Raw genomic sequence first — 27,711 nt, forward strand, 5'->3', positions numbered from 1 at the left:
AACATCATTTTCCTTGAGTTTGGGAGACTTTCCTGTTTTTCTTACTACAGTTCAAGCTAGTTTTGAAAAAGCTAGTAGCTGGTTGACCAGTTCAGATCAGCTCCATAATCAAAGATTTGACCAGCTCAAGCTATGTATTGAAACAGCTGGTAGTTAGTAAGAAATGTACTGGTCCTAGTTTCTAATGAATTTGTGTATCAGTGACTGCTGGTCTAACGTCAGTTCCAAGGTTTTGAAATAGACTTTCTACTTTCTTGAACAGACCCCAGGTGTAGCCTATGTGTTGTGTGTTGGGCAGTGGTATAAAGCTACAATCTTCCACGTATGAAAAAGAGCAGCCCCACCACAAAGGTTTGGGACAAATGTCATCACTCAAATTGATGGGCAGAGGCGCTTAGCTCTTCATATTGGCAGTGCAGTCACAAATATGGACAACCATGGCATTATTCAGTAACTGAGCTCTCTAAACCTCTGCTGTGGAAAACGATTTGGACATGCAGATTTGAGGGCATTTTTCATTCTGGAAAACTTTGATTCCTGAGGCTATAAGGATGTTTATATGTTTTCTGATTAAAGGAAATGTTTGCCTCTAGCCTGTCCCCTATACTGGCTCTATTATTAGATGGACTGTTTACCAAATGTGCCTTTAAAAGACATTAAAGGAGTAACATGGTAGTTGGTCACACTTTCTTGGTTTTTATACAGCACTTCACTTTTCCCACATTTTGTTATGTTACAGCCTTATTCCAAAATTGAATAAATTCATTTTTTTCCTCAAAATTCTACACACAACACCCCATAATGACAACATGAAAGAAGCTTTTTTGAAATCTTTGCAAATTTATTAAAAATAAAAAACGAAGAAATCACATGTACATAAGTATTCACTGCCTTTGCTCATTACGTTGTTGATGCACCTTTGGCAGCAATTACAGCCTCAAGTCTTTTTGAATATGATGCCACAAGCTTGGCACACCTATCTTTGGGCAGTTTTGCCCATTCCTCTTTGCAGCACCTCTCAAGCTCCATTAGGTTGGATGGGGAGCATCGGTGCACAGCCATTTTCAGATCTCTCCAGAGATGTTCAATCAGATTCAAGTCTGGGCTCTGGCTGGGCCACTCAAGGACATTCACAGAGGTGTCCTGAAGCCACTCCTTTGATATCTTGGCTGTGTGCTTAGGGTCGTTGTCCTGCTGAAAGATGAACCGTCGCACCAGTCTGAGGTCAAGAGCGCTCTGGAGCAGGTTTTCATCCAGGATGTCTCTGTACATTGCTGCATTCATCTTTTCCTCAATCCTGACTAGTCTCCCAGTTCCTGCCGCTGAAAAACATCCCCACAGCATGATGCTGCCATCACCATGCTTCACTGTAGGGATGGTATTGGCCAGGTGATGAGCGGTGCCTGGTTTCCTCCAAACATGACGCCTGGCATTCATGCCAAAGAGTTCAATCTTTGTCTCATCAGACCAGGGAATTTTGTTTCTCATGGTCTGAGAGTCCTTCAAGTGCCTTTTGGCAAACTCTGCCATGTGCCTTTTACTAAGGATTGGCTTCCGTCTGGCCACTCTACCATACAGGCCTGATTGGTGGATTGCTGCAGCTGCTTCATGGCAAAGGCTGTGAATACTTATGTACATGTGATTTCTTAGTTTTCTATTTTTAATAAATTTGCAAAAATTTCAAAAAAACGTATTTCATGTTGTCATTATGGGGTGTTGTGTGTAGAATTTTGAGGAAAAAAATGAATGTATTCCATTTTAGAATAAGGCTGTAACATAACAAAATGTGGGAAAAGTGAAGCGCTGTGAATACTTTCCGGATGCACTGTATGCAATTTGCATAAGAGGGTATTGAAGAAACATAATGAAACAATTAAAAATGTCTGTTCTTTAGTTTTGGAGAAGTAAGCATTTAAAATTTATCGTCCTATTTTAAACCAGTTGTCACACAAGGATAACAACTCCTCTATACATGATGTTGGCCTACAGGCAAGAAGTCTAAGGACAATTAGACTATTTCTGGTTATATTCATTCTAACGTTAGCTAGCTAGTTTGCTTTCATAAGCTAGCAAAAATTATTATTGGATATGTCTGTGTCCTTACCTTAGCTATTGATCATAGTTGATATACTAAGTTAGCTAGTTTGTGATATATATCATATATTTTATACACCTGTTAGCATTGGGTGTGGCTGAAACATCTAAACTCAATAATTAGTCGGGGTTACCAAATAATTTTGGCTATATATTGTAAAACTGGATGCTATCTCTTTTTGCAGGCTACAGAATGCCACAAAAGCAGATCAAGTCATGGAAGAGGTGGCAAAGACAATCAAAGAATATCCTTTTGATTTCCAGGGAGCACGAATACTCTTAGGCACAGAAGAGGGAGCTTTTGGGTGGATCACAATCAACTACATCTTGGAAGGGTTCATTAAGGTCTGTGGTGACTCTCAAGAGATATTGAGAAAGATATGAAAGATTGAATTTGAGTTCTAGGATTTTAACTTGACCCAGGGTGTAGGATGGAGTTGCATTTAGGTATGGATAGATGGGGTCCGTCTCTCTCAATCCAGACACCTACATTAAAATGTAATAAAACTAGTAGAGTTATGGAAACATGGATATTGTTAACATTAGCTCAACAGTACAAACATTAACTTAATATTTAGTAAACAAATATCTGTTAAACATACAAGTTAGATAGCTGACGTTAGCTGCTGATATTCGCTTCTAAAGCTGGATGTAACGTTACAAGAAATATATTATAAAGTTTTTTAACTTTATGTAGGGAGGGCAAAATGGAGCTTTAGAATATAGTCTAGTGTGCACATAAACTGCACCATACATTTCTCATACAAAACGTAGTTCATATATATATATATATATATATATATATATATATATATATATATATATATATATATACTAAAATAAAAACCCTGAGAATATTGAATACAACATGAGAATATACATTGAAAACCTGAGAATATATATTGTAACCTGAGAATATTGAATAAAACATGAGAATATACATTGAAAACCTGAGAATATTTCATGAAACATGAGAATATATATTGAAAACAGAAGAATATATATTGAAACCTGTATATTCTCAGGTTTTCAATGTATATTCTCATGATATGGCAAAGTTATAGCCTACTACCCAAAAATAAAAAGGCGAAATACAAATTCAGGAAATACTATACGCTTAAAAACATCTAGGAATAACATGGTGGTTGGTCACACTTTCTTGGTTTTTATATGCAATTTGCACAAGAGGCCATTGAAGAAACATGATGAAAGTATTACATATGTCTTTAGTTTTGGAGTAAGTGTTTTCAACCAGTTGAGAATGTTGTCGTCGGAGTGGATGAGGATAACCACTCTCCTTATCTCTCCCCTATAACTCATGACCCAGTTTGCACCACTGGCCTACAGCAAAATGGGGGCATGTTATAGCTAATTGACAGTTCTCATTACTATTATATAAAAAAACTACAACTGGCAAGTGTCGTATTCAACCACCAGGTTACTCATTTAAACACAAAATTGAATTTCCAAGTAACCTGTGCAACCAAAGTCCAATGAATATTGGAATGAATGAGTATAAGCACATGCAGTATTTGCTCTGTAGTGGTTGTGCTGTAAGGAGATCAGAACCTCAACACATTGGGAATGAAGGTCGTTCGGAACACTGACATTTTTCATATCTGAAAGTCCTGTTGGAATACACCAATGATGGAATGAAATATTGAGTTCATTTATTTATTTTGAATCATAATAAACCAATAATCTAAATGGCATTTTCCCAAACAGTAACTGTCATATGAAGTGCAATCAAATAACTAACGATATGCTGAACTTGTAAAATACCCAAATCAGAAAGAAATCCATGTAGTGATGTTGTTAAAGTAACAAGGGTATTGTACTCTTGTAGTTCAACACCAATTGTCAAGTCAAAGTCACCACTGTCATTTTGTATTAATAGTACAGTGTATTTCCAATTCCATAGCCTGTTCAGTTGACCAGATTTCTGTTTTCTCAGGTTTGGATCTCTAAGGTCCTATGGTACTGTTAATAAATGCTGACATTAAAAAAACTGAATTAGGATGCAGCCAAGGTCTCAAATACTGTAGTCTTAGCTCTGGAGACCTGCAGAACAAGAAAAGGGGAAACCTTTAAGTGGATGACATGAAGTGGATGAGTTTTATTAGGGTGTAAGCAGTAGCGGCAGGAAGATGGATGGATGAGTGTTTTCTCTATTCCCTGTTGTGGGGCAGTACTCCTTTGAGGGTAAGTGGCTGAAGCCCAAAGAAGGGGAAATTCTTGGTGCTCTAGACATGGGAGGATCCTCCACCCAGATCACCTTCAGACCAACAGATCCAATAAAGGACCCTACCTCAGAAGTCCAGCTCCGCCTGTATGGGTTAAACTACGGCATCTACACTCACAGCTACCTGTGCTACGGCAAAGACCAGGCTATGAGACAGCTCCAGATCCAGCTTCTCAAGGCAAGTAGACCTTACCTTAGCAGGGACCAAACATCATAATGAACAGCATCATAAGCAGGCATAGTGACCTGTGAAAGGAATGCTATTTATGCTATTTATTGTTCAAAAGCAGGCTTGCTCCTAATTTATAAGCACACTGAATAATAATAAAATTAAATTTAGAGAAAGTATTCAGATGCTCAGCAATATAAAATGGGGTCACATCACTGAAAATGCTCTCTATTGTGGAGTCAAAGATTCAAATATTCACTGAGACGAGAGATTCCTTGGATGCCCTCTATTTAGACGTAGGCCTAGAAAAAGATATATTTTTTGTTGTAAAACAAACCTTTTCAGCGTAACAGTACTGAAGAAGCATAACAGTCTCAGTACGCATATACAAAATGCTATGGTTTTGTTACACAGGAGAGAAAATGCTGTGCTGTTTTATGCAAGACTATACACCAAGGGAAATGTAATGTAATTTGCTAAAATGCTTATCAGTCATTACTTAATACCATATCCCTAGCCAGTTCTATATTTACACTGTATTTCTTTGCTCAGGCATGGGGGCCACGCCTATACTGTGCAACTGCATTACCGATACTGGTCACAGAAGCTTGTACGAGGGCTCATCGTGTTCCAGACAGCCTATACAAAACGTAGATAATAACATTCCTACGTACAAGTACTTTTGTAGAAGTATGAACAACAATGGACATTCTATCAACGTTTCTCAGAGATAGCAGTTTTAGAATTGGAAAGTAGTATGCATTTGATTCGCTAGACCCTTGCAATGGAAAGGACAGACATGACATTATTTATGTGGATTTACAAAATGCAGATAAGGCAAGGTCCCCCCACGCTTGTTTTGCCATCCACATGTTACAAAATATAGAACTGCTGTCACAAAAGCAATGGCATCATAAAATAGGTTAAGATCATATTCTCTTCCTCAGACAGTTTTTTCATTAAGAATCATCCATATTTGTTTCCCTTACAGATGAATAACATGTCCCAACGGGTTACCCATCCCTGCTACCACCAGGGTTACAACTTATCACTGGCACTGGGTGACCTCTACGATTCGCCCTGTGCAGAGAAAACGGGAGCATTTGACCCAACAGACATTGTTACCTTCTTGGGGAGCAGTGACCCTGGACAGTGCCTGAAACTTACGAACACCATTTTCAACTTCAGTGATTGCTCCTTCCCACCTGACTGTGCTTTTAATGGTGTCTACCAACCCCCCATCAATGGCAACTTCTATGTAAGTCTTGATTCCAAATGCCAGCTACAGGTACCTGTATTTTGTACAGTACTGTGAAAGTACTTGTGGAATATTTGCACCCTTCCTGATTTCCACTACTATTGCATATTTGTCACACTGAATGGGTTCAGATCTTTATACAAAATGTAATATTAGACAGAGGGAATCTGAGTAAATACTGAGTAAAAACAGGCTCCCTTTGTCCAATATTACATTTTGTCTAAAGATCTGAAACTTCAGATCTGAAAGATCTTCAGTGTGACCAATATACGCTCAAGAAGGGGGAAATACATATTCAATGCACTGTATATCTTCCCTCCATTATTTGGCATATTTGGTAGATGCTTGTATCCAGAGAAACTTGCAGTGTAAGAAATCATCCCAATATTTGAGGAAGATATTCAGATCAATAATAACTTCATTTGTATAGCACTTTTCAAGCATACAGCACAAAGTGCTTTATAGCAGTGAAAGACATAAATATGCCATAAAAATAGACACAATGCCCAAAGATAGCAAATGACTTAAGATCAAAGAAAAATATCAAATCGATACATTTATAAAACAAATAATATTTTTAAAGACAAAATAGACACACAAAAAAGAATAAATAACTAATGAATGAATGTAAAATATGCAGTCCAGGGGTGTGCAGTAGTAGGTACAGGATGCATCGGCGGATGGGGATGAAGAGGAGGAGGAGCAGGACCGGAGCTCAAGGGGAGGGAGGGCTGGAGTCCCAGGAAAAGAAAGATTAGGCACTGTAGCAATTAGCAGTACACACACTTAGTACATGCCTGCACCACACATACCTCCCCAGTGACTAAGGCTGTAAGTCACCCCACTGGCACCGTTAATGTATGCTCAGTGCCACCGCAATTGTGCAACATTACTCAGGAACATTATTAAATGTCAGCTAACTTATGCCAACTTATATAAAATATATAGGAACTCAAATATTTTACACTACATTCTGAAGGAAAATACATTCCTTACATTTACCCATTTGTTATTTAAAGTGATACAATATGTTAAAGCAGAGAGAACTCATTTCACGGTCACTGCTGCCATGTTCCCCCTTGATCCTAACTGCGCTTTCTGCCCCCTAGGCCTTCTCATCTTATTATTATACCTTTGACTTTCTTGGCCTGGCCCCTCAGGCCCCACTGCCTCTGGTTCTCAGCACCATAGAGTCCTTCTGCAAGAAGAACTGGTCAATGGTGAGACCTCATAAAGCTTTTATTAAATGGAGAGTATTCCTATATCGTGTCTTCATTTTTCAATATTAATTATAGCTGTTCTGATGGAAGGCTTGTGATGGTGGTAATGATACTAATTACTGTGGTATGGTCATGATGTTGATCATAAGCATAGTCAAGATGATGATGGTAAAATGGTCTTGATGGTGATGTTCATTTTTCTGATGATGACAGTCTATTTACATAGTGTCTATACACACTGATTTACATAGGTGAAAACAGAGTATCCCAACATCCCAGAAAAGTACCTTCAGGATTACTGTGCCTCGGCCAACTACAAGATGACTTTACTACAGGAAGCCTACAAGTTCAATGAGACAACATGGAGCAACATTTACTTTAAGAAGAAGGTGAGAGCTGTATGGAAGTGAGTAATGTGTATAAGAAAATGTGTCAAATGTAGCAGAGTGTGTACTGAGCATGCTCAATCATCAGAAAATCATTGTAAACTGAAACTTTGTTTTCAAATGCTTTAGTTTAAAACAAGAATAAGAAATTAACTTCTTGGAAATCCCTGGTTTTACTGCATCAAACCAGCAATGGTTTGGATTAGTATATACAGTGGCTTTAGAAAGATCATAGCTTGCACCATCAGTCAGTCAGGTTTAACTCAACCTAGCCATATCTGGTATTTATTAAGTATATAGAACATAACACTTCCCGTTTCATACATGCAATATCTGGTTAACAAAACACTCTGTAATTTTCTACTCTACTCTGCTTTTACAAGACTGTTCACATTACAATTATACCTTTATGTGAAGCATACGTTAGCAATTGACCTCAATAACTTTACAAACTTGATTTTCATATGTGCCTTTATTTGTATCTATCAGGTAGCAGACACCAATATTGGTTGGACGCTGGGATACATGCTGAATCAGTCAAGCCTAATCCCTTCTGAACATCCCCTGTTGATAACTGGAGTAAATCATGGACAGTGGGCAGCTGGGATATTCTTTATTGTCTTTGCCCTCTTCCTCAGCTTCGTAGTCATGATCATCCTTTTTGCAGGAAATATAAACTAGTGACAGGTGAGATTAGAGCACTGGACTCAACAATTAATTTAAAAGGGACAGATTTGTTTGCAAGAACTGTGGGATAAGTAGCAAAAATGGTGTTTCCGGTTTCTAGGTATTGTGGTGAGGGGATATGTTAGGGGAAAAGGTATATGGTTTTATTCTCTAGAATTAGATTTGACTGAGCAGTACTTTGTGAAATGCTTATTAGGATTGTACATCTCTTCTCAATTGTCTGCTGGAATTACATTTGAAAGAGAATAGCCGTTAGAAGTAAAACTGAGATTACAATAAAAAGGATAAAATCAGACAGTGAGACTTCTGTTGTCAGTGGTGGTTGGTGAGCTGAAAATGAGTGGGCGGAGAACGGCTTGTGCAAGCATCTTTTTTAGCTGCAGTGAGCCCCGCCAAACTTACACATTTTTGGGGTAGAGATCAATCAAGTTTCAAATTGTCATTCATAATTAGTACTCTGGAACAGCATGGGATATCTCTGTTAACAACATTGGATAAGATTACAGCCACTTGGTTCCAAAACGTTTGTATGAAGGTGCTGACGGAACCCTGAGGACACAACTCACAGATTGGAGAATGAGCAAGCTTCATTACATTACATTACATTAATGGCATTTGGCAGACGCTCTTATCCAGAGCGACGTACAGTTGATTAGACTTAGCAGGAGACAATCCTCCCCTGGAGCAATGCAGGGTTAAGGGCCTTGCTCAAGGGCCCAACGGCTGTGCGGATCTTATTGTGGCTACACCGGAGATCGAACCAAAAACCTTGCAGGTCCCAGTCATGTACCTTAACCACTACGCTACATGCCGCCAATAATGTTACATTTTTCATAATGTTAAATTTTTTATGTGTCATGTATGTATGTTCTGTGAATAAAGTATCCCAAGTATCCCAAGAAATTGAATCATTACTAGATAGATATTTAGCCCAAATTAATTGGATTGCAAGGGGTTTGTAAGTAACCATACTGTGAAATGTATTTGAGCAACTTACCCTGGACATGCCCAAGTCAACATTTTGGTTCATTATTAACAAGAAAAAAACAACTGGTCAAAAGACTCAGTAGACCGAAGAAGACTCCTGTAGTGGACGACCGGAGAATACTCTCTATGGTGAAGAAAACCCCCCTGACAACGGACCAACAGTTCAAGAACACTCACCTGGATGCAGGTGTAGATGTATCAAAGTCTACCATATGTAGAAGACTACACCAGCCGGAATACAGAGGGTACTCTACAAGATCTACAAGATACAAACCATTGATAAGCTTGAAGAAAAGAATGGCGAGATTACAGTTTGCTAAAAAAGCACCAAGCGTTCTGTAACAAAGTCTTGTGAACAAAAATGGAAAAAAAGGAAATTCAGGATCCAAAGCATATCACCTCATAATAATAAAAATAATAATAACAATAGCCTATGAATAAAATAATAATAATAATCATATACATAGGAAAATAAATCAAGTTAAAAGTCCCTCTGGGACTTAAACCAACAAATATTGGCGACATACCATATATTTTACATTATACTTTTACATTGCAATGTTTTGCAATTTGACATTCAACACCATGCCGTCTAAACAATTTGTCCTACTTCTGGAAAAAAGCACCGACGGCGCAGTTGTTGTTTTTATCATTTATTAACACCACATAGGCTCATGTTTAATACTGTAGTGCTGCGCGGCTGTTCTTCAGATCTCTCCACCCACTTTCCCAGAGTCCTAAGTGGCGCAGCAAAATTGAAGATTTATTTATTCAGATAATAACTGTTAGAATAAATGTTGTTATAGCTGCTAAAATGTGCATAGTATAGGAGTAACGTGTGCTTAATGCATTGTGTCGACAGTTATTGAACCATGGGTGAATTTCAGGGTTGAAGAAGGTACCCAGAAATTATACTGCGTAAAAATGTTACTCAATTAAAAGTCAGAGAATCTAGCTAAAAATATACTTTAGGGAAAGCAAAAAAGTCTCTTAAGTTTACTTTTTAATACTTAAGCACAAAGTTAACTTGTTAATTGCAATGGTGAAATTAAGGGACAGAGGGCACATTTTGTTGCATTGAGTTTAATGTTATTTTAGATTACATCAGTTAAACATTAGTTTGAGTTTTTACTCTTTACCATGCACAACTGCCAATAATTGTTGGAATCGGACTGGAATGTGATGCCGCACATAAAATGTTCAAAGTTTTAACTCTCAGGTCTTCACTACATCAAACTCTTAATTGTGGCATTTAATCACACTAATGCACTATAAATCACATTAGTTAAGCAAGATGTTGTAATATTAGCTTGCTAACATGGGCAAGAACAGCTAACATTAACTTTAAGGCTAGCGAGCTATGGTTCTTCACCAGCAGCAGTGATGATATTAAACGTACTGCACTTCTACAGGTGTTTAATTGGGCACTGCACAATGAGCAATCAGAATGGCTGTAGGTGGGTTCATTGACCACAGATATGGGTTTGATTGGCGGTTTTAAGTAAAAACGGATTGATATTTTAGTCAGAGAAAAGTTTGTAGTGGACCTGTGACATTACACTACCACAATACTTGGATTTTGGCTCCATGTGCATGAACACATGAAACACTCTTTCTTGACTCACATCAAAATCTGACAAGATCGTCCTCCACCTTCCACAGAATTATCAACAATAGAGGCTACAAAATGTACCTTTCCAATGTACAAACTTGGTAGACTTAGGAGGTACAATTGCTGCAGCAAGTGCTTCCATGAAGGACTCCATAGTATAGATGGTCATGTTTTAAATGCTAAAATGTAAATACGGTGGCTTCAAAAAGTATTCAGAACCCTCATTTTTTTTTTTTTCATTTTACGGTGTTGTAATTTTATTTTAAATGGATACATTTAGCCATCTTGCCCATCAGTCTACACTCAATAACCCATAAAGTGAAAACATGTTTTTAGATTTTTTTTCAAAAATGATTAAAAATAAAAAACTGAAATAAAATTTACATAATCCAAATTGTAGTCAGGTGCATCAGGTTTGCTTTAATTATACTTGAGATGTATCTAGAACATTGGCAAAATGAATTGATTGTACATAGTTCAGAAAGGCACACACCTGTGTAAATTATGTCAGGACAAAAACCAAGTTCAAGGAACTCTCCGTAGACCCCAGCGATAAAATTATGGTCAGGCACAGATCAAGGCAAGGGTATAAAACCATTTATAAAGTTTTGAGTGTTACCAGGAGCACAGTGGCATTAATAATGAATAATGAATAATGAATATGAAATGGAAGTTTGGAACCACCAGGACTTCCTAGAGTAACCGGGCAAGAAGGCCCTTTATCAGGGAGGGGATAAAGGAGGGGAGGCAGTCCTTTGTAGAGATGAAAGAATCTGCCGGAAGGACGACCATCTCAGCAGGACTCCATCAATCAGGCCTTTATGGTAGAGTGGCTAGACAAAACCCACTCTTGATTTTGGATTTTGTCAAATGGCGTTTGAAGGAATGTGAGCATGAGGAAAAAGATTCTCTGGTCTGATGAGACAAACATTAGGCAGAACTCTTGGGCATATCACCTGGTTAATACAGTGAAGCATGATAGTCACAGTATCATGCTATGGGGTGCTTCTTGGTGGCAGGGACAGGGACACAGGTCAGAATTAAGGGCAGGATGAATGCAGCCAAATACAGAGAGGTCCAGAAGCTCCAGAATGCTCTTGGCCTCAGACTAGGGCTATGGTTCACCTTTCAACACCACAATGACCTAAACCATACAGCCAAGACAACACTGGAATGGCCCAGCTAAAGTCCAGACTTAAACCCCATGGAACATCTGTGGAGACCTCAAGGTGGCAGTTCACAGACATGTTCCATCCAATCTGAGAGCTTGAGAGGATCTGTCAGGAAGATAAACTGCCCAAATCCAATTTTTCCAAAGCTTGTAGAGACTTGCTAAAAAGACTTGAAGCTGTAATTGCTGCCAAAGGGGCTTCTACAAAGTACTGAATTAAGGGTCTGAATACTTGTATAAATTAGATTTCAGTTTTTGATTTTTAATACATTTCTGAAAACATGTTTTCACTTTGTCATTACGGGTTATTGAGTGTAGACTGATGGGCAAATATGGCCATAAACACAATGGAGTGTGCAAAAAGTGAAGGGGTCTTTGTGAAGCCACTGTATCATTTGTAATTCAACAAAATTGGAAGGAAGAGAATACTATATTCCGTATATGCATTCCCAAAAATGTAAATGATTCCAGAGAATGGTTACCACACATTTGAGAAAATGAAAAATTCATAAAATATAAAAACAATTTTAAAACACACTTTCAAATATTATCTATAGAGCACTGCGAGGACATGCACATTACTAAAAGTAGTTTGGCGTGGTATTAATGTATGCAAGTTAACCGTTTCATTTTGCTGGTGTAAAATGCATTCAACAAATAAAGGTCAGCTGAACAATGAAATTGGCCAAAATTGTCTTGAGTAGAAATGTAAATCAGTGCATTGTGTTTTTGTAAACTTTTATAATCATTTGGATTAACATATTGGAATCACATTACTGGGATACCACACACCAATACACATGCCAGTTTTTAATCCTTCATATTCTCACTTTGCTTGGAACCAAAGTAGTAAAATAAGCAAAGTTAACACAGGCATATTTGCAGTTTGGATTAATCCCAGTGAAGAGGTGCACCCATGTGCCAGGCTACTCATTTCATCTTCACTGTGCTTCTGCAACAAGCCATCAATACTGACCATGACCCAGAACTTGATGGACTATTGTATTGATAATTACTTAGGATATTACTCTGCACCGTTGTATTTTTACCCACTGTAACTGCAGCCAATTGCCAATTTCTGTCCAAGTCACATTCTGTGTTTAAGACTGCACTCGCATGGGAACATAAATATTTTATTCGCTTTTATTTTTCCATTTTTGGTTAGTTGTTTCCAACATTTATCCTGTTCTGGCAAGTCATTTATTCTACATATGGATTTTTCTATTTAACAATAAAAAAAACATCTTATCCAACTTATCCAAAATCATTGTTGCTCCCTCCATATAAGATAACAGAGAGGAGAGACAAATGTTGGTGGGAGGGAGGCAAGTTGAAATCAGTGCACAGCATTGAACCCACCCAGATAAATAATTCTAATTCTAAAAACAATTACCATCCCTGTCAGTACCCTTGGACTGAGATGCGCCATTTACCGGTGTGGGTCTACACAATGGTTAGTCCACGTACACGTGTATGAGAAGGGCGGTCGCTGTCACAGTAAATGAAGCCCTTAAATTTCCATTTACAGCTGGTGTCAGGCTGGACAATGTGACCTATTGTGCAGAACCTGCAGGCTTGTGTAAAAGTGACAAGTCCTTGTTTTTGGAGAAAATAGAACCACCCAAAACAAACAAGTGTGTACAATGTTATACATAAACAGTAATGTGTAGTGTCAGTCAATGACTGTTGCAATGACTTTGGCTGAGTTACTGTTCCTACATGGAAATACAGAAGAAGTCCAACACATGTAGATTCTGCCATGTAGCTCAAACAAACATACAGGGAGGGCCATAGTACATTCAAAGCACCCTCTCTGACCTTGGGCCGCCCCCAACCCCCAAATCTTCAGTCATGAGTAGTCTTTGTGCAGCAGTGGTTGGGGGTTGGGGGTATGGAATACAGTAACAATATTTGCAACATTTGTGCCAGACATGCAAAGATTTTTTTTGGGGGGGGGGGGTCTGTATTCCAGATCATGTTACTGAACAAGATGGTGAAAGCAAGAGAAAAGGATGTTCGCTGGCTGTTATCATCTTAAATCTTGTCCACTGATGTGATGTTTCACCCTTGTGCACCACGCACAAAAATCTGCAGCTGTAGGTCTGCGAGTGTTAGTGGAGCAGAGATGGGGTCTCCCCCTTCACACATATAAATACTACATTTCCCATAATTTCCCAGGTCAGACATTTTTTTATGCCAGCCACTGAGAGGATAGTTCTGGGAGGTATGATTTTGCTTTCCACTTGCTTTGAACTATAAAGTCTTTTGTCCTATCCATCCTGCAACCCGCATCCTGGCCCGGCCCAAAGATCATCGATCCGGCTCTGGTTCCAGGGCAAGGGCTCTCTTTCTCTCACGGCACTGCTTCTTATGGGCTGGCCAGTCCCTCTGCTGGCACTGGGACCCACAGTAACGTGCCACCTGGCATCGGCCACAGATGTTGAACTCTCGGAGCTATGAGGGGAAAGAAAACACTGTTTTCAAACATCCACATACAGTTATTTTTCCTGCCACTGCACGTCAGTGTTTCCTTTCAAAATGACAAAGCTAAGCTTGTATTTTCTGTCATTTTTTATTGAACGGGAAAAAGTCAATACCTACTGGTTTGCACACACCGATAATAACATTATTAAATGAGAAAGATTTAAGTGCTCAAGCATAAAAGAAAAACATAAAAATCTACTACATAAAAATGTAGTCAGCCTTTCTCCATTTGCAAAAAAAAACAAAAAAACCCTACAACATGTACAAATCATATTCCATTCATATACAAACAGAACTGACTCACAATTCACAATGTCAAAACGATCACAGAACCAGACTATTTCAACAGGGCTCTACATTTCTCTATTCACACGAATGAAAAGCTCTGACTAGCTGTACTTCTGGCTTGGGTAACCAACTGAATCCTTTCTTTAAAAGGATTTTGAAATGAAAGAAATTAAAGCAGAGGCATTTGTAGGGGGTGTTTCCAGTCTGGCCTGTGTCTCAGTACTGTGGGTGGCTGTACTCACTCGTCTCTCAATGAGCGAGCAAGGCGGGTAGTGGCACTCGTAGTAAGTACAGGAGCACTCCTCCTCCTCCACCAGCTCCCCGTTGGCATTGTAGTAGCGTGAGCGGCTCAGCTCCAGGTACTGCTCCTCCACGGGGTCGGCTGGTACCTGCTGGATGGCCAGCCAATACAGAGACTGCTCCCTGGGGAAGACACAAAACACAAATCCCATTGTCAATGTACCATAATGACCACAAAATAACTGTCCTAAGATGCTAGAAGCCGTGTTTTTATGAATAAATCTTCCTTAAGATAATTTAAAGGTACAAGAGGTAAGAATTCTTTGTGTCGAAACCTTGTTACAAGACCATTGTAAATCCCTTCCTGTCATAGAAAAAGGCTCACTGCATGTTCACTCACCCTCTGCTTGTGTTTATAGTCCTTAAATTCGACACTTTGTCCCAAAACATTGTATGGCTGTACAATAATTCAAGCTCACTGGTTGAAAATTGGTTCCAATTGCCACAGCCAATGCCGTGGGGGGGGGGGGGGGGATAAACAATGTTGTGGTTTGATGGTATTTGTTGCTGCAATTCCTCTCTTGACCGTTAGAAATCCACAATTACCTATTGTACCTATGTGTGTACCAGGTACTTAATCCGTAGCTGGTACACACATCACCCAACTACCAACTACCCAAACAAGAGGTTAACCTGTGTCAGAGTATTCAATTCATTGACTTCATATAAACCATGATATGAACCATAACCATGATAACAGAATATCTAAATGTAAGAATCATAATAGTGTCAATGCACGCACTATTACGCTTTGTTCTAGCCAGCTCTCCAACCTTGTAGCGTAGTGGTTAAGGTAAATGACTGGGACATGCTAGGTCGGTGGTTCTAATCCCGGTGTAGCCACAATAAGATCCGCACAGCCATTGGGCCCTTGAGCAAGGCCCTTAACCCAGCATTGCTCCAGGGGAGGATTGTCTCCTGCTTAGTCTAATCAACTGTATGTCGCTCTGGATAAGAGCGTCTACCAAATGCCAATTACGTAATGTAATGACGGAGACGGCGTCATGAATGTAAACACGGAATGTGGATGAGTGCCTGTATAGACTGTAGGCTACTGATTAGGTTTAATTTCTTGGTTAAGCAACTAACCAAGTCTTTTTTTGCCAACTAAATTATCTACCCAATCATATTGACTATTTTAGACATGCAATTGAGTATGTAGCAGAAGGAATTAATTCTGCATATTTCAAATGTTCTCGTTCATGTTCTCATGTTCAAACATTACAATTCATGTATATATTCTAATATGATTTGAAGTTTGAATATAAATTTACCAGCCCTTGTTTAAGGTATTTGGTGAGGTCCCTTGTTTGTCTAGAGAAAGCTGCCGATCCCTTAAAACCCATCTCATGCTGTTTTTCGTTTAATTTCAAAGGTAATAAAAACACGAGATGTTTCTGATTCCAATCAGATCCAAGATGAGCTGCTGTGTTTTTGGCTGTGTGCCGCTCATCTATGCTGCAGCTGTTTTCATTTCCCATCCATCAACATGTTACAGTCATGTAGCCTATGCCGCTGTTGTAAGGGAGGTCAGCCATTGGTTGAAAATGTAATGTTACAGACAGCAAGAAGGTCTGATTTTATTTTCCCAACTTTATCTTCGCTGTAGTAGATTCCTTCTCAACCTGCAGAGTAATGATCTTGTGTGACGGCATATTCTGGCTCTAACAATTCCATGGGATCAAGAAAGCCTTTATTTAAGCTTAACAAAATTAAAACGGCAATGTCCTAAACGACATGCTGTGCAATATGCTCCTTTCCAGTTGAATCACACTTGTGATTAACTAAACTTAGCTATCGTTTTCCTACATCTAGAGATTTGTTATGGTGCTTTTGTTGCACATTATATCACATAGTTGTTGAACCTAAGTTTGATGAGATACATTTACACAGAATTATTTTTATCCTCTTCAAAATGCTGCTTGCCATAGCCTATTCTACTGGGTTTTCGAGTCGGTGGTGCGGAAATCATGTTAATTTGGCTACGACCCTACTACTGTAGGCTACCCACAACTCCAATGAAAATATAGAACAGTCCTAACGTACTTATAAACATAAAAAATTATAACATTTATAGCAACCGCTATAATGCAGGATTTAATAATAAAAACACTTTAAAAACGTTAACCGGTTAAGACATTGGCCGTTTTGCTCAAGTATGCATTTTGGTTTACCGGTTAATCGATTAATTGGTTTCTGGTTTTTAAGCTGAATTGTCCAAAGGCTTTTCGGTAGGTGGATTGAAACATTCCAGACAAGAGTGTCACATGCACGGAGTGCTTTCTCTTGTACCTTTGCTTGCTGGAAAGCTCTTCGGGTTTGGGGCTCCAGCCCACAGGAACAAGACGCAGGTTGTCCAGTCGGTTGTCGACGGTGACAGAGTTTATGTGGACAACCTGAAAACTAGGAGCAATGCCTCCTCTGTGCTTCTCCCTGCCAAGGGCACAAAGTTAGGCATTGTAAAAGACCATCTTTATACACAAAGAATGAAGATGCATTAAGTGCCTTGGGCACACACATGAGCAGAGCCTAAACATGAACAGCCCACTCAAAGAATCAACCTGTTTGACACCTATACTGTATACAGTGGGCTGTTTGCTTTTATGGTCTGTACCGTCTAAATGTCAAGAGTAAATGTTCAGAGTAAAAAATATAGTTTTAAAGAGTTTATACATAAGATGACAAGTTATGGCCCCGGGTTTCCTAAGCCTAGTGTCGGTAGTCTCCAAGCCTCACAGAAATCTTGCGACAAACTTTGAAGCCATTTCTTTTTTGGTGTTAGGTTTGGTGGCACTCAAAATAGAACAGTATACAACTCCCTAGATACCTGCATTAGAGAGAACTTTGTTATCGTTAGAAAGCTTACATTCTCCTCTTTCTACTAGTTTTGAGATCAATGCGACTGACTGTGATAGAGCAGGTCACATATACACAACAAAGTATTAAAAAATCTGGGCATACACAGATGACATGTATACATTATGTTGATACCAGACTTTGCTTTATAAGTGCAAGGTACCGGAGTGCATTAACAGGGACCCAAATGGAAAAGCCACACCCAAAATGTAGCCACTCAAACACTCACCACAGCAACTCGTGGAGTGGTCGGCCGGCCCAGCGCCCTTTGCCGACATTGAAGGCGTAGGCAAAAATCTTTGCTCCATTACCATCGGAGTCTACCTCCATACGTGCCTGATGGAAAGAGGGAGAGGGGGGTTGGTTTATTGCAAACATTTTTCTGATGAAATTCTAATTCAGCTCATCCCAATTTATAATGTACACATCATGGTTTATTTAACTTTTAGTCTTATTATTTGGTCTTCAACATTTCACTGAGCGTATAGGCTGAAAACTCGGGACTAATCATTAGTTATATACTAAAGCTAGAAAAGCTAAGGATAAAGGGCATTTACAAAAGACCAGGGGAGCCTGGTTTAGCTGGACCCTGATATAGCCAAGTGATAAATTTTTTGTTATTTTGGTACTCTAGCACTTTGAAAGAATGCCAGCTTTAATTTGAGGGTATTTTCATCCATATCAGATGAACGATTTAGAAATTATAGAACCTTTTGTATATAACCACAAAAGGGGCTCTTTAAGGTGCTTTTTTAAGCAAACTAATCTCACCTTTCTGTTTTTCAGGCTTATCAATTGTATGCATCTTGTAGTATTCAACCCAAAAATGTTTAAAGTGAGAGATAGCTAATGTCATAATGGTTACCAAAAGCCAAAAAAGACAGATTCACAGAAGCACCGAAAACATCTTGAGCTATGCACTGACAAGGCTTCCAACACAATGCATTAATACCTGCTACGGGTACTGTAACTATGGTGGTCTACTTTAAACAACATGCACCACTGGGCAAGCTGCTGAGGATTCAATCAAATATTCTCTTTCAATCAACAACCAAATAGATTATTTTCAGAGGAATGCAGGACTTAGAGTTGATTAATTTCTAGAAATCAATTAGGCAAGTATTTAGTTGCTATATGAACTTAAAATGTACCAATTATGTGTCTTGTTAATACTCTGTAAAATTAACTAAAAGAGGTAATCACTGCCAAATTACATAAATACATAGTGTATATCTCTGCAAAGAATGGTGCAAGAAACTAAATAAAATCCAGTGAGCAGCAGTCTGCAGACAGAAACGCCTTGTTAATAGGAGGAGAATGGCTAAAGCTGACAGGAAGGCAACAGTAATGCAAATAACCACACAGTGGTATGCAGAAGAGTATCTCTGAACACAACGCATCAATTGGATAGGCCACCATAAGTGGATAGGCTACAGCAGTAGAAGTCAAAAAAATAATGCCACAAATGCAAACATTTAACTTATAATGTTGTTTATTTGTGATTAATAGTATATGGTGTTGTCATGAAAGGCAGAACAAAAGAGAAAATTGGCAAAAGGCCAAAGTGTGGGTCATTGAAAAGGGGTTTAGCTTCAGATATAAAATAATACAAATTTTGAAATCTAAGTTACTTCGGAGTTCTGAACAACCTCCATTCCCAATGTGATTATTCTTCTGTATACAAATTACTTTTATGGAGCACAACTAAACATCAGCTGATGTAGTCACATCCTGTAGTAGTTTTTGGAAAACGGAGCTTAACATCATGGATATGAACTGATTCTCTAATCACTTGACACATATCCTGAATACACAATACTTAAGTGTTCAATGTATGAAACCTTTACACAGTACCTGGAGTGTTTTTGAACAAAATGAGGAAGATAAATCAAAATTTAAAAAAAGTAATTTCAGGAAATATCTGTTGATTTTTTTTTCATGTGAATAAACTGAACAAAAGCCCTCAATCAACAATATAATTCCAATTGTCCAGACAAACTACAAATATACCAATGCACAGTGCATTCGGTCAGTCTCAAATACAAACCCAAAACAGTTCAGTGCAACCTGATAGAATCATCTTACCTCAAAGGCATAGTTTTCCACCAAGGGTATGTCCTGTTCATCTATTAGAGTGTATTTTGTCTGAAAAGAGAGGCAGCGTTAATAATATGTAATATGATGGTACTATATTTTATCATAATGGTAAATATGATAAAGCAGCTCCACAGCCAGTGACGTTTACAAATACAAGGCTGTTGCCTCTTAAATCAAATTGAAGCTGTGTGAAAAGCTTTGGGGAAGGGGGGGGGGGGCGGGGGCGGATGCCACCACAGCGGTCTGACCTCATTACAAGCCAATAAACCAAGTTTTACAGTGATCTACATAATTTTAAGAGAAAAATGTATTGACAAAAAATGTATTGACATAAAACATTTAAAGAGATGAGTCCACTAACCATATTACTACAAGCTTCATGCACATATCTGAGTCAATTTAGGAGAAGCAGAGCTCTCCCCAAAGAATGTAAAAGTGGTGGTGTGCCACTCGTTTCCCTGAACAATGTAACTGGTGGTATACCACTGTGTAATGATTTGTTCAGCGACTATCAAGTGTAAGAGAAGAGAATAACTTCATTTAGCACATTTACCGTGGATATGCAGCAGGTTATTATAGATCACCATTGTAAATCTTTTATTATTTTCAGGTGAGAATGCTACAAAGGCACTCAAACATTTAGATGTTATGCCAATCACATTACATTACATTATTGGCATTTGGCAGACACTCTTATCCAGAGCGACGTACAACAAAGTGCATACCCATAACCAGGGATAAGTTCGCTGAAAGACCCTAGAGGGAAGTACAATTTCAACTGCTACCTGTACAACAAAGATAAGGACGAGGGCCTCTTTTTTTTTTTTTTTTGAGAACAAAGAAACAAACAGAGCAAAAGTGACCAGAGTTAACTATCCAAACACTGCTTACCTAGCCAACTAAGAATACCGATACACAAAGCAAGTCACAGAGACAACAATTAAGGTTCACAGGGAGGTAGGGAGGGATGGGGAGAGGTGCTGCTTGAAGAGGTGTGTCTTCAGCTTGCGCTTGAAGGTGGGGAGAGATTCTACAGTTCTGACCTCAACGGGGAGTTCGTTCCACCACCGTGGAGCCAGAACAGACAGTAGTCGTGAGCGTGATGTGGAGGTTCGGAGAGGGGGAGGTGCCAAGCGGCCAGTGGAGGCTGAACGAAGAGGTCTCGCAGGGGTGTAGGGTCTGATGATTTTTTGTAGATAAGCTGGGGAAGACCCTTTAACTGCTTGGAAGGCTAGCACCAATGTTTTGAATTTGATGCGAGCCATGACAGGCAGCCAGTGGAGGGAAGTAAGCAGGGGGGTGACGTATGAGTATTTGGGAAGGTTGAAGACCAGACGAGCTGCTGCATTCTGGATGAGTTGGAGGGGTCTGATGGCAGACGCTGGGAGGCCAGCCAAGAGAGAATTGCAGTAGTCCAGGCGGGACAGAACCATCACTTGGACCAGGAGCTGGTTCGAGTAGGGGGTGAGAAAGGGGCGGATTCTCCGTATGTTGTATAGGAAGAACCTGCATGACCGGGTCACCGCCACAATGTTCTCGGAGAGGGACAGTCTGCTGTCCATCACCACACCGAGGTTCCTTGCACTGGGTGACGGCGTGAGTGTGGTATCCCCGAGGGAAATGGAGAGATCCAGATGGGGAGAGGTTTTAGCAGGGATGAATATCATTTCAGTCTTGCCTGGGTTGAGCTTTAGATGGTGGTTGTCCATCCAGCTCTGGATGTCCCTCAGGCAAGCAGAGATACGGGCTGAAACCTGCGTATCAGACGGCGGGAACGAGACGAAGAGTTGGGTATCGTCCGCGTAGCAGTGGTAGGATAGCCCATGTGCAGTGATCACAGGGCCAAGGGAGCGAGTGTAAAGAGAAAAAAGAAGCGGGCCTAGGACTGAGCCCTGGGGAACTCCTGTGGCGAGGGGCCGAGGTGTCGATACCGAACCAGCCCAGGCAACCTGGAAGGAGCGACCAGAGAGGTAGGACTCAATCCAGTCCAGGGCTGTGCCACAGATGCCCATTGCTGACAGGGCAGACAGGAGGAGGGAGTGATCCACAGTGTTGAAGGCAGCAGAGAGATCTAGGAGAATGAGGACAGAGGAGAGGGAGGCTGCTCGTGCGGCATGGAGTGACTCACTGACGGAGAGGAGCGCAGTCTCTGTCGAGTGGCCCGATCTGAAGCCAGACTGATGGGGGTCTAGCAGGTTGTTGTTAGAAAAGAAAGAAGAAAGTTGAGTAGAAGCGGCTCGTTCTATAGTTTTAGAAAGGAATGGAAGAAGAGATACCGGGCGGTAGTTCAGGATGATGGAGGGATCCAGAGTAGGCTTTTTTAGCAGCGGAGTGATGTGGGCCCTCTTGGAGGATGCCGGAAAACAGCCGGAAGACAGGGAGGAGTTGACAAGGGAGGTGACAAATGGGAGAATGTCAGGTGTGATAGTTTGGAGAAGAGAAGAGGGGATAGGGTCAAGGGCACAGGTTGTAGGGCGGTGGCAGAGCAGGAGTTGAGAAACATCAGAGTCTGTAAGGGGGGAGAAAGTGGAAAAGGAAAGGATGGGCCTAGAGGGGGGGGAAGGGCACAGTGAGGGGGGCGGTGGTTGTAAAGGATCTACGGATGACTGTGACCTTCTCATCGAAGAAATCAGCAAAGTCATGAGCAGAAAAGGAGGACTGAGGAGGAGGAGGCGGTGCATTGAGGAGAGAGGAGAAAATAGAGAAAAGTTTCCGGGGGTTAGAACTGGAGTTCTGAATTTGTGTTTGAAAGTATTTTGCTTTGGCGGCAGTGACAGCTGAAGAGAATGCCGCCAGGAGAGACTGGTAAGTCGTGAGGTCTGAAGCGTCTCTGGATTTCCCCCACTTCCTCTCCGCTGCGCGGAGGCTGGCCCTGGAGGTGGAATCACTTGCTAAAATGCTGTGGAATGTGCCTTCATATCGCATGGATCACTTTGGTGGTGAACAGTCTGAAAACTCACCAGGTCATTCAGGTGAAACTGTGGCTACATTTGCTAAAAGTGAAAGCTTCCTCGCTGTGCAGTACAGCAGTTTCATTTGAAATTTACCCTACAATTGTAGTTTGATCATTTAAGTCTGCTATTCTAGCTTTTTTTGCCATGCAGTCTCACATTCAAAAGCAAGGGTGGTGAAGTATAATCTGGCATCCACGTTTTCTCTATAGCTAACGAATTAAGCAACTCGCATGTATTAAGTTCTTCCTTCCACAAAAATCTACCCAGCTTGTGTATAATTCAAAGGCATCTTGATGTAGCTAAGCCGGCTGACGTGGTGGACCTGGTCCATACTGCAACGTATTCGGAACTAGCATTATAGAGACCTGGATGTTGTTAACATTAGCTCATCAGTACAAATGTTCAGTTCCATCCAAGAAATCTAATCAGGATAATACCACCTTTTGAATGATTACGCCATGTGTATGGTGAAATTAGTATAATTATTTACCATTTCTATCTTTGGAGTAGATTTTCTCAAAACCTGATTTGACAATATTACAGGAGACTAGAACCATTTTTCTCAGTGCATCCTATCATCATCCTATCATCATGAAACTGTGCAAACCTTTACACCATATCCAGGAGAATGTTTTGAGCCAATAATCTTCTTGTTATAAGCTTTAGGGATGGTGAATCCAAATTCAAAAATGAATACTGGGTACTGGTGATAAAAAAAAGGCTATCTCTAAAAACAATCTTCAAACATGCCTGATTTAGAATCTGAAAGAATTATAACGTTATTTTACCTGGCTCAGATTATTGACTGCTTCAAAAATGTTTCCGCAATCTTGAATAAAGTATGCAAATAAACTCATTTACATACTGTCAGAAGTCCATACCTCATGATAATTGAAGTGTGCACCTCTGAAATGATCTGGAAGACCAAAGATGCATCTTTGGTGGAACCTTAACGTAACATTAAAGTAAACACATTTTTGTTGAGCTGGTCAAACTGTGTGGAGTATGGAGCTGGTCTAACTGAACAACCCGCTACCAGCTGTTTCATAACCTAGCTCAAGCGGTTTTATTTCCCGGCAGGGGTTGATATTCACTTGCAATGCTAGACAGGGATGTAAAGTTACAAGCGACCAAAAAACAATTATCGTTTTTGGCTGTGGGTTGACTGGCTTGGGAGCTTCAGATGCTTCAGATAAAGTGAGGCTTCAGATCAGTTTGCTTTATTGTCTTCACTTTGCTTCATTGCTCGTGATAAGGTGAAACTTAAGTTATCGCATAATCCCCGTTGTTCAAGAAAAAAAAGTTAGCAAGCAACATGCTGGTTAGCCAAAGGATGTGTCAAAAAGCCAGCCGTTTACACCAATCCAAGGTATTTTATTTTTACTATATTAATTAAATTCAGCCTTACTCAATTTGATAAACGTGAACTATGATTTGATTAGTGAATCTAGGAATCTCGGATAAGTACATTTATTTTTACTTCGGGGGCTGGATAGGAAGCAATGTATTCCAAACTATCAATATAAAACCTATGTTGTCTTTTACTCGCAAATCAAACAGCCTGAGCGGGCAAAATGAGAGAAACTGGCTTTCTAATAATGACAGCACAATGAACCATTAGATTATATCATTTTTCATGATTTCCCATGCGCTCAGAAGACGAAAAAATATTCTATATAATTGTTCATGATTATGCACTGTAGCCTAACTGACCCAACCTTAAACCTAGGTTTTTGCAGTGCTTAACACACTGTTGTCCCAGCAACAAGCCCGTCTATTTTTAATTTGGGTTGTCCGCATTCTGAGAAAAGGATACAGAAATTGCTCCCCTTACAAAGAAATCCAGGTTAAAAACTTGTATCTGAGTTGTGTAGAAACAGAAACAAAACAACCATGATTCAAATGTCAGTTTCCCTCTGGTGAGTATTTTGGTATTGTATTTACTTCAGGAAACAGACTCTTCAGCTCTTTCTTGATAATGCAAGCTTCTCATGATGAAAAATGGCACTGCTGCCGACAACGTGAATTACTGCTGTTTTATATGCAATTTCTGTAATATACTGTATAGGCCATTTTAAATGTTTAAAAGTAATTGTGTTATTCCTAGGAATATTTTGTAGAATATGCAGGAGCAGAGGGTTAAACGTGGCCCATCTCAAATATATGGCCTCTCCCAAAGGCCATTCGTAGAGGTCCCCTGTACAAAATACAGGCGGGATGCATTGGGACTTTTTTTTAAATCTATTTTGTGTGCATGTGTATGTTCTGCATTGCACAGAGTATACAAATAAATAAATTACATCTGCAAGTAAAAATGTGTTTGCCTCCTTCAGAAATACAAAAATGTGTTTGCATGCCTGCCTGCCTGTCAAATAGCTAACTGTAATTGTAACGTTAGAGCTGACTCATTTTACCAATGCTGTTGTTAATGGGGACTTTGTTCATCAGTCACTCCCAGGAGTCCCCAATAGTTAATGACACGCCCCCGTATGAAAACAGTGGCAAAACTCCAACACGAGAAGAACTGAGAACGAACGGGCGAAACAGTTTGTACCAACAGCAAGGAGAAGAATTGTGAAGGAAGACTAGGATCTGTATAAAGCAACGTGAAGATTGCTTCCAAACAGCAACTGAAATCTTTTTTCCCCCCATTATTACGGTTCAAACATTTCCATATATATGAAGGATTATTAGGCTATTGTTGTTGTTATCTACATCTGAGCGGTTTCTTCTTAATTTACGGTTTAAAACAACTAAATAATCCGTAGCTACGCCACGAGATCGACTCCATAAAGCTTTCACTTCTAGATTACCATGGGCTGACCATCGCAAACACTAACTTCGCTAGCTAGCTAGCGGTTGTCCAGTAGCTAGCATGGAATGGCCCCTCGATAGCTTGGTCGCAAGTCTATTACTGGTCACAATTCTGGAGCAAAGAAAATACATTCACCAGTCTGTAACGTTAGTCATCTGCTTGGGACGAATTTGAACAGAATTAGACCGTTTTTAATATTACTTATCCGTTATTCTGCGTATTCATCTCCAGCCTCTCACAATGTCTGCCAAGTAGCCAAGACAACAACATGCCGTCTGTCACATTGATGTGATGGGTTGCCAGTAAAAATAACAATATCAGTCTAGCTAGATTAAGTTCATCCACACAGAGAAAGACAAATGTGCGTATCGTTGCCCAGTCTCAACGCATCTTCTGAATCATAGGCTAGCTCTTGGGTAAACACTAACGCTACCCAACTGGCTACCATCTTGCTGGCTGGTTAGCTTACGTTAAACTTCACCTCAGAACCGGGATCTAACAGTTCGCTAGCTGGTTAAGACACTCATTAGCAGCCAAATAGCCATAACCCAATAGAGTGTTGATTAACCTACCTCGTCAAATTTGAATGAAATTTCGCCCATCGAGGTTTAAGTTAGCTAGTTTCTGAACGTTTTGTTAATTTGTTTAAATCTGCTGAAGCCCCCACCCCCCACATACAAAAATCTGTATGTCGCACATGGCAGCCCGTGGATCCAACTCACCTTCCCGGCCACACGGCCGAGACGAACAATTCCAAGCTTGAAATCCGACATTTGGAGAACAATGAGTGAGGGGCAACAAGTGAAAGCCGATCAGGAACTTTTATCTCGTCAGGGCGACCCCCTAAACCCACTGTGCTGCCGGTTTCTTCGCTTAGCCTTTCACCAAACCGAGGCTTCTTCCTACCGCTGTTGCCACCGGCCCGTGACACAACGCCGGGCTCGCCTTCAGAAGTTGAGGAGGGACCACCGAACAGTTCTGTGGGAGGGACCCTGCGCGTAACGAGTGACGAGATATTAGCCAATCAAGATAGAGAATGTGTGAAGGGTTTGGCGGGATGGTAGGGTCAAGCAGACAGAAAAGCTAACGGAGACGCTGGCCGTGTGCTAACTACACCTTAAAACATGTACAGTCAACTAAACTTACTGGCAACTTAATATGTGATATGCTCCCTAATGCAGACCCTGAGGAACTTACACTGGATGAGAAAGTAGGCGAATTGATTTTAATGTAGTGTACCTACTTTAATACATATTATCAGGTAGTTCGGTCATTCACGAGCAGACTTTTCAGGAAGCAAAACATACTTTTTAGGAGGTCCCACAGAGAGGAAGAGGCGGAGACATATTTAAGTCCAATCATAGCCCAATAGATCATCGAGGAAGAGGCGGGGGCTTTTTATTACAGGGGCGGAAGTGTTACAACCCGCCCAGGGTTTGCCGTTCTGTGAGAAGCGCGCACGCGCCAGTGGTTACTTGAGGTAATGCAGTTTTTTAAGCCTCTGGTGCCAAAAAGCAGTCCATTTAAAACTACGAATTTACCCTGGCCAAAATATATTATTTTGGACCGTACTTTTTAACCATATAATTTCTTCACATTGAACTAATTACTCTCCACTGACTGATTTATTTTCTGAGCCACACAGAAGATGATTAGGATTTACTTAATTCCAATTAGGTCCGCATGGTTTTACATCACACTGCACCCTTCTGCTATACAAGCACAACCACGCATTAACGAGTATGCGGCTGTGATTGACTAATCTCGGCTGTGATTCACGGTCAAAAAGCCTTTTCCAATGAATATCTAAGTGAAGAGAAGCGAACCTGACCTCTAAATGGTACAATATTAAACATGACACATTTCTTGAAATTTTAAACCATGATGACTTTTTATGAAAAAAAGCCCTGTGAAAAAGTTTGAACCCTGTCAGGCAACTATAACAGCTTGTAAATGCTTCCTGTAGCTAGCTATTCTTTCAGTTCTCTCTTTTGGAGTTTTCCCCCATGCTTCCTGGCAGAAATATTATTCTACCTCCTTGCATGTACGACATGTTTGAGATCTCTTCACAGATTTTTAAAAATAATATTC

General features: G+C 40.1%; 2 protein-coding genes across 4 annotated transcripts in view; one reads left to right on the top strand and one right to left on the bottom strand.

Moving 5' to 3' along the window:
• entpd8 (ectonucleoside triphosphate diphosphohydrolase 8) overlaps positions 1-8,864 on the top strand; it is a 42,508-nt gene extending 33,644 nt beyond the window's left edge. For all 3 annotated transcript variants that reach the window (XM_061259748.1, XM_061259751.1, XM_061259750.1), the window contains 6 exons: positions 2,280-2,439; positions 4,284-4,514; positions 5,497-5,763; positions 6,873-6,983; positions 7,235-7,372; positions 7,859-8,864. In XM_061259748.1, coding sequence (XP_061115732.1) covers positions 2,280-2,439; positions 4,284-4,514; positions 5,497-5,763; positions 6,873-6,983; positions 7,235-7,372; positions 7,859-8,050 — 1,099 coding nt within the window. In that variant the 3' untranslated portion in view covers positions 8,051-8,864. The remainder of the gene's footprint in view (positions 1-2,279; positions 2,440-4,283; positions 4,515-5,496; positions 5,764-6,872; positions 6,984-7,234; positions 7,373-7,858) is intronic.
• A 3,759-nt stretch (positions 8,865-12,623) lies between these two features.
• Positions 12,624-26,942, bottom strand: LOC133140142 (zinc finger MYND domain-containing protein 19-like). The gene is made up of 7 exons (XM_061259754.1): positions 26,864-26,942; positions 26,343-26,612; positions 19,840-19,899; positions 17,984-18,090; positions 17,191-17,331; positions 14,841-15,021; positions 12,624-14,280 (listed from the first exon to the last, which is right to left on the bottom strand). Exons 2-7 carry the CDS (start codon positions 26,391-26,393, stop codon positions 14,137-14,139), a joined length of 684 nt encoding a protein of 227 aa, XP_061115738.1. The 5' UTR covers positions 26,394-26,612; positions 26,864-26,942; the 3' UTR covers positions 12,624-14,136.
• Positions 26,943-27,711: the final 769 nt, after the last annotated feature.

This window comes from Conger conger, chromosome 11 (genome assembly GCF_963514075.1).
Source record: "Conger conger chromosome 11, fConCon1.1, whole genome shotgun sequence".
In the NCBI taxonomy this organism is placed as follows: domain Eukaryota; kingdom Metazoa; phylum Chordata; class Actinopteri; order Anguilliformes; family Congridae; genus Conger; species Conger conger.

What these genes read in the sequence shown, in the direction of transcription:
- LOC133140142 (XM_061259754.1), bottom strand. Translation starts at nt 26,393, where the DNA reads ATGTCGGATTTCAAGCTTGGAATTGTTCGTCTCGGCCGTGTGGCCGGG. An exon ending in TGGAAAACTATGCCTTTGAG is followed by an intron (nt 18,091 to 19,839) that starts GTAAGATGATTC and finishes TCTTTCCATCAG; the next exon opens with GCACGTATGGAGGTAGACTC. An exon ending in GAGCTTTCCAGCAAGCAAAG is followed by an intron (nt 15,022 to 17,190) that starts GTACAAGAGAAA and finishes TGTCTTCCCCAG; the next exon opens with GGAGCAGTCTCTGTATTGGC.